We start from the raw sequence: 7,746 nt of genomic DNA on the forward strand, positions 1-7,746 counted from the left end.
CGATATTGGACTCGTTTTACTGTGGATATAGATACTTTTGTACTTGTTTCCTCCAGCATCTTAACAAGGTCCTTTGATGTTGTTCTGGGATTGATTTGCACTTTTCGCACCAAAGTACGTTCATCTCTAGGAGACAGAACGCATCTCATTCCTGAGCGGTATGACGGCTGCGTGGTCCCATGGTGTTTATACTTGTGTACTATTGTTTGTACAGATGAACGTGGTATCTTCAGGCATTTGGAATTTGCTCCCAAGGATGAACGAGACTTGTGGAGTTCTACAGTTTTTTTTCTGAGGTCTTGGTTGATTTCTTTTGATTTTCCCATGATGTCAAGCAAAGAGACACTGAGTTTGAAGGTAGGCCTTGAAATACATCCACAGGTACACCTCCAATTGACTCAAATGATGTAAATTAGCCTATCAGAAGCTTCTAAAGCCATGACATAATTTTCTGGAATTTACCAAGCTGTTTGAAGGCACAGTCAACTTAATGTGTGTAAACTTCTGACCCACTGGAATTGGGATACAGTGAATTATAAGTTAAATAATCTGTCTGTAAACAATTGTTGGAAACATTACTTGTGCCATGCACAAAGTAGATGTCCTAACCAACTTGCCAAAGCTATAGTTTGTTAACAAGAAAATTGTGGAGTTGTTGAATAACATGTTTTAATGACCCAAACCTAAGTGTATGTAAACTTTCGACTTCAACTGTAGCCTCGTTAATGTTATGGGTGCAGGCAATGGCTTACAGTAAAGCCACATGGGAGCAGGCAATGGCTTACAGTAAAACCACATGGGTGCAGGCAATGGCATACAGTAAAACCACATGGGAGCAGGCAATGGCTTACAATAAAACCACATGGGTGCAGGCAATGGCTTACAGTAAAACCACATGGGTGCATGCAATGGCTTACAGTAAAACCACATGGGTGCAGGCAATGGCTTACAATAAAACCACATGGGTGCAGGCAATGGCTTACAGTAAAACCACATGGGTGCAGGCAATGGCTTACAGTAAAACCACATGGGTGCAGGCAATGGCTTACAGTAAAACCACATGGGTGCAGGCAATGGCTTACAGTAAAACCACATGGGTGCATGCAATGGCTTACAGTAAAACCACATGGGTGCAGGCAATGGCTTACAATAAAACCACATGGGTGCAGGCAATGGCTTACAGTAAAACCACATGGGTGCAGGCAATGGCTTACAGTAAAACCACATGGGTGCATGCAATGGCTTACAGTAAAACCACATGGGTGCAGGCAATGGCATACAGTAAAACCACATGTGAGCAGGCAATGGCTTACAATACAACCACATGGGTGCAGGCAATGGCTTACAGTAAAACCACATGGGTGCAGGCAATGGCTTACAGTAAAACCACATGGGTGCAGGCAATGGCATACATTAAAACCACATGTGAGCAGGCAATGGCTTACAATAAAACCACATGGGTGCAGGCAATGGCTTACAGTAAAACCACATGGGTGCAGGCAATGGCTTACAGTAAAACCACATGGGTGCAGGCAATGGCTTACAGTAAAACCACATGGGTGCAGGCAATGGTTTACAGTAAAACCACATGGGTGCAGGCAATGGCATACAGTAAAACCACATGGGTGCAGGCAATGGCTTACAGTAAAACCACATGGGTGCAGGCAATGGCATACAGTAAAACCACATGGGTGCAGGCAATGGCATACAGTAAAACCACATGGGCGCAGGCAATGGCTTACAGTAAAACCACATGGGTGCAGGCAATGGCTTACAGTAAAACCACATGGGTGCAGGCAATGGCTTACAGTAAAACCACATGGGTGCAGGCAATGGCTTACAGTAAAACCACATGGGTGCAGGCAATGGCTTACAGTAAAACCACATGGGTGCAGGCAATGGCTTACAGTAAAACCACATGGGTGCAGGCAATGGCTTACAGTAAAACCACATGGGTGCAGGCAATGGCTTACAGTAAAACCACATGGGTGCAGGCAATGGCATACAATAAAACCACATGGGTGCAGGCAATGGCATACAGTAAATCCACATGGGTGCAGGCATACGGTAAAACCACATGGGTGCAGGCAATGGCTTACAGTAAAACCAGTCAGTGCTCTACTCTCAAAAAATGATTACATTATGGATGAATAAACTGTTTAGCTGTTACACTGATAAGTATTGTATTGGACCTATTCTGAGATTAGGCTAATAGATGTGGCAGCTCCATGAAAGTAAGCTACACCCTTTCTCTGAGTAGTGAGTTACTTTGAGTACAAATTAACATCTTGGTGTGGTGGTGGTCTGTTCCCAGCACTTCCTGTGCGCTGTGTTTTTAAACTAGAAACAACCAGTCCTGTGCAGGTTAGGGTCTGTATCTGGGGCAGAAAAAACACCCCAGTACTTTACAGTAACCTCTCGCTCAGGGTTTTACCAGAACACAACAGGCAGAAGCAGTGTTGGACCAAAGACATTAGACCCAAGCTTTATTTTGTATTCTCAAAAACTAGCCACTCTTGCTTCAAGTGGTAACAATGGTCTTTGTCGCAATTTCTTTATAAAATGAGGGACATTTCTCTGGCACTATTCTCTGGTGAAGGATACTGTATTGTAATTGAGTAGTTGCATAGTAAACATGTAGCCTTCAAACGAACATGTTTCAAATTAATTGACAATAACTGAGATTGGAATTTGTTACTATATGTGTCACTATTACAATCTTGCCACGCCCACATCATTTTACAGTTATGCAAACTATTACCTCTGTCTTCCTATGACCATAGAGACAGTCATATGCACTTTCATATTACATTCATATTACATTTGAATGGAATTTCCATACTCTCTCAAGAGGGAGAACATCTATTTACAGCAACTCACTGTTTCGGCTATGTGGTGGGCTCAACATTTTACATAAACCATGGAAAGCCCCCAACCTGTAGCCAGCACATGCGTACAAACACGCGCATCTGTGCAAAAATATACACCAACACTCACTTGCTCGCTCACTCACTCACTCATACTGAGTGAGTCATATGCAGACATATAGACACAGGCACACACACTTAGTCACACACAGGGATATAAAATGTTCGGTATGAGTTATTTTTCCCTGTTATATCCCCAAATCATCACTAATAATCACCAAAGTGGCTCAGTGGTTTCTTCATTATAATATATATTTTGATAGTCAATAACAAATGATGGTTTATCATCATTATGTGTGAGATAACCTTTGTGATACACACTGCTAATGGGTGTTATTTTGCTCCTCTAACTCTGAGGTGTGACGTGAAGGAGGGTTCACACTCAGAAGCACATATTCTCTAGCTCTAACCCTTGCCCACCTGTCTCACACCGACCACCCCCCCATCTTTAAATCACGTTTTATTCTCTGAAATACTGCTGCACTGCGGTTAACACACTGCTCAACATTTCCATGACACCAGGAAGAGTGTGTGTTAGTTTTATATATGTATAAAAAAAACATGAATCCCCCCAAGGAGTGACATTTTCATCCACAAAATATGTTCAGCTTTCCTCTTTTTCAGTGAAAAGATCCAACAAAGAAGACAACTTAAACAGTAAAACAGTCAGCAGCAATGTGCCGTTATGGTCTGGATGAGGTCTCTTTCAGAACCTATGGGCTCAGTGGACTCGGATGGCTGCATACTCTGAGCATTCATCATGGGGGGTTGGAATATGGGGGGGTTTCGGGGACCCTCTAGGGGTCTGGTGGTTCAGGCTAGCGTACACAAGGTGGTTTGACCCTTGACTTCCAGCTGTGATGTCAGAGGAAGGCAGAGTTCCGTTTGTCATCAGGAGGCTGTGTGCCGATGCCCTGTTGATGTGTTTGGCATAGGGACCATTGTTGTAGAGATTGTCAGAGTGGGCAGGGTTTGGTGTGAATGGTGATGATGCACAGGTTCCCTTAGAGCAGGAGGAGAGGTCTGGACATGGTGCTGCCTGTGTGGACATTTCCATTAAACACAGAGAAAAACAATTAGACAAAGTCAGGACAGCAAGGCTTCCATTTTGTACAAATGTAGTATATTGAGGACCAGTTTTGTCATGATAGTAAATGACCCAGTGGTTAATAGTAAGATGCTATAAGATTTCCTTACCTGCTCCTTTATGCCGTTATTTGTTGACCTTGTTGGTCCTGAATAATGTGTATATTTTAGAAAGTTAAAGTGACATGTTTGCTGTATTTCAACCTTGTACACAATAAAAGTTTTCAGTATTAAATGGGTCTAATAGAAAACCTGAGCTGGCGCACACCAAGAGAATATGATTTAGTGTAGAGGTGCTGACTAACAGTGAATAAAGTCATAAAACAAAGAAAGTCACACACTCCACATGTATAACCTTCCAGTAATGTATTGGGTAAAAAAACACCAATGTTTCACTGTGCCTTCTTCACCACCTCTTCATCACTGTGCCTTCTTCACCCTGATTACTGGGAGGTTATACATATGGAGTCTGCGGCTCTCTTTGTTTTTATAGTAATAAATGGGTAACAGCATTACTCACCTTTACATCCATAGAGATAGAGGAAGGAGATTGCTGTCACCACGACCACCAGCAGTACTATTCCCACACAGATGTAAGCATACGGCAGCCAGCTCAGATATTTCTCATCATGCTTTGCATTTGGTGAGTTGTCTGTTAGAGTAGAAACAGAGGTCTTAACACCAGACACAGTTGTCACATAGGCCTACAAGCTGATGTGATGTGATTGAATGTCTGTAATTTCATAAAACATTGTCCTACTTGTGTTGTGGTCTGCTGTGCTAGTCATTTTCAGGTTGATATCTGTAGAAATAAGTGTATCAAACAACAAGGACTCAACTGAGTATGTATTTTATTCATTTTAAAACAATTGATTGAGGAAAAAACTAAGCTTTTGTTGGTTACCTGAGACAGAGACATTGATAGCATGGCTAACAATTGATGATTTATTCCCAGCCATTCCACATCTGTACGAACCATCGTCATTCATAGATATCTTCTTAAAATCCAAAAATGCAATACGATTTTCTGACCCTCTATCCAATGGTTTCCATCCAATTTTGACTTGCTCTGTCTCATTGACTTGTTTGCAGTTGGCGTCGTCAAATTTACACCAGGTGACACGTAAGGTTTCCCCACAATGTTTCACAGGGCAGTTGATTGTCAGCCGTTTCTGAGGGACAGCATACCAAACAGTGTTTCTTTTGATTGGCACCTCAATTTCACATGGGCCTTGGTGTGAGAAAAGATGATGGAAACAATTGACATAATTACTACTGATAGGGATCATACTGGTCACTGGCAAAACACAAATGAACATGAAGACCTGTCATATTCAAATTGCAGTTGAGAAGTTACGCTTTGACAGTGTCCATCACCCATCTCTGACTGACTTTGGTTGATCAATAAGTACATTCAGAAAGTATTCAGACCCCTTTACTTTTTCCACATTCTGTTACGTTACAGCCTTATTCTAAAATTGATTAAATTGTTATTTTCCCTCATCAATCTACACACAATACCCCATAATTACAAATCAAAAAATGTTTTTTTAGAAATGTTTGCAAATTTATCAAATATAAAAAACTGAAATATCACATTTACATAAGTTTTCAGACCCATTACTTTGTTGAATCACCTTTGGCAGCCTGAGTTCCTAAGTGCTTTGGAGCAGGTTTTAATCAAATATCTCTCTGTACTTTGCTACGTTCATCTTTCCCTCAATCCTGACTAGTCTCCCAGTCCCTGCCACTGAAAAACATTCCCACAGCATGATGCTGCCACCAAACTTAACCGTAGGGATGGTGCCAGGTTCCCCCCGATGTGACGCTTGGCATTAAGGCCAAAGAGTTCAATCTTGGTATCATCAGGTCTGAGAGTCTTATGGTCTGAGAGTCCTTTAGGTGCCTTTTGGCAAACCCATATTCGGGTTCTTGGTCACCTCCCTGACCATGGCCCTTTCCCCCCAATTGCTCAGTTTGGTCGGGCAGCCAGCTCTAGGAAGAGTCTTGTTCGTTCCAAACTTCTTCCATTCAAGAATGATGGAGGTGACTGTGTTCTTGGGGACCTTCATTGTTGCAGACATGTTTTGGTACCCTTCCCCAGATCTATGCCTCGACACAATCCTGTCTCGGACCTCTACGGACAATTCCTTCGACCTCATGGCTTGGTTTTTGTTCTGACATGCACTGTCAACTTTGGGACTTTACATAGACAGGTGTGTGCCTTTCCAAATCATGTCCAATCAATTTAATGTACCACAGATGGACTTCAATCAAGTTGTAGAAATATCTCAAGGACGATCAAGGGGATGTACCTGAGCTGAATTTTTGAGTCTGATAGCAAAAGGTCTGAAAACTTAGGTAAATAAGTTATTTCTGTTTAGTTTTTTTGACATTTGCAAACATTTCTAAAAACCTATTTTAGTTTTTTTATTATGGGGTATTGTGTGCAGATGGATGAGGAACATTTTTTATTCAATGTTGCAGACATGTTTTGGTACCCTTCCCCCAGATCTGTGCCTCTGTGCCTCGACACATTATTATGTAAATAAGGTATTTCTTGTATTTATTGTATGTTTTTGTGTGTAAATTGATGAGGAACATTTTTTAAAATCAATTTTATAATAATGCTGCAATGTAATAAAATGTGGAAAAAGTCAAATGGGCTGAATACTTCTGAATGCACTGTACATAGCATACTGTTGAAGGAAATTTTAAGTAAATTGCCAAAATTAGCAAATCTCAATCCCTTTCAAATGTAACACAAAAAGTAAAAGTGACAAGAGGGAAACATCTTACCTTGAGCATTGCCATGGATGCAGACCAGGAGGAGGAGACAGAGGACCAGCAGGATGTGGTCAGACCACGGTGGGTCCATCAGGGCAAAGATGCAGTCTTATGAGATCTCAAGACAGGTCATGCCCGTGTCACTCAGTTAGAGCAAACTGCCTGTGATTACAAACATGAGTTGAGTGGAGACACTGACGATATGTTCTGAATATTTCTCTCTCTCTCTCTCTCCTCTGCATCTACAGGGTTTTTCCACTTCCTGTCCTCCTACATATGAGCCTACCTACCATAGCTCTCTTGTCTATTGCTTCTACTTTAGAGGTCTGTTTCCTCTCCCTCACACATCGTAGGCCAACACGTATATGTCTTTTTAGTGGGTTACAGTATATTATTGTAGGTCATTTAATGGGCAATGATCTTTAAACTTATGCTCAGTTAAAAAATGTAGCTTTTCACACTTTTAGTAGACACTCTTATCCCGTGCATACATTTTCAATATTGTCTCCCCGTGGGAATTAAACCCATAACCCTGACATTGCAAACGCCATGCTCTACCAACTGAGCTACACTTAACAATTGTATTGTAAGCCATTTAGAGGTGTGTGTGTGTGGGGGGGGGGGTCCTCTTTGGTTCTCTATTGCTCCTCTATTGTGCGTCAAGCAAGAGGGAACCTGACCATCAGAACAGCTCCTTGAATCCCTACTTCTTGAAGTTTGCAGATGTGTCTAAAAAACACTTCTTTACCCTTTGGTGTGTGTACTTTACTATATTTATACTTGGAATGTTGCTTTTCAACAGCAAAAGATAAAAAATAAAATAAAAAATAAAAAAAATACTTTGTAGGATGTCTTTAAAAAAACTTAGTACAGCAAACGTGCTATAGCACCTACACCACCTGTGGTAAGAAACATTTACCTGATGACTAATGCTTTCCATTCAGTC

At 41.4% G+C, this 7,746-nt stretch overlaps 1 protein-coding gene across 1 annotated transcript; it reads right to left on the reverse strand.

Annotated features, from left to right (window-relative positions):
- Nucleotides 1–2,459: 2,459 nt before the first annotated feature.
- Nucleotides 2,460–7,027, reverse strand: LOC115128189 (B- and T-lymphocyte attenuator-like). The gene is made up of 6 exons (XM_029657823.2): nt 6,813–7,027; nt 4,918–5,244; nt 4,774–4,815; nt 4,534–4,665; nt 4,125–4,162; nt 2,460–3,966 (listed from the first exon to the last, which is right to left on the reverse strand). Exons 1-6 carry the CDS (start codon nt 6,889–6,891, stop codon nt 3,649–3,651), a joined length of 936 nt encoding a protein of 311 aa, XP_029513683.2. The 5' UTR covers nt 6,892–7,027; the 3' UTR covers nt 2,460–3,648.
- Between the last annotated feature and the right edge of the window lie 719 nt (nt 7,028–7,746).

Source organism: Oncorhynchus nerka, linkage group LG1, assembly GCF_034236695.1.
Source record: "Oncorhynchus nerka isolate Pitt River linkage group LG1, Oner_Uvic_2.0, whole genome shotgun sequence".
Lineage (NCBI taxonomy): Eukaryota > Metazoa > Chordata > Actinopteri > Salmoniformes > Salmonidae > Oncorhynchus > Oncorhynchus nerka.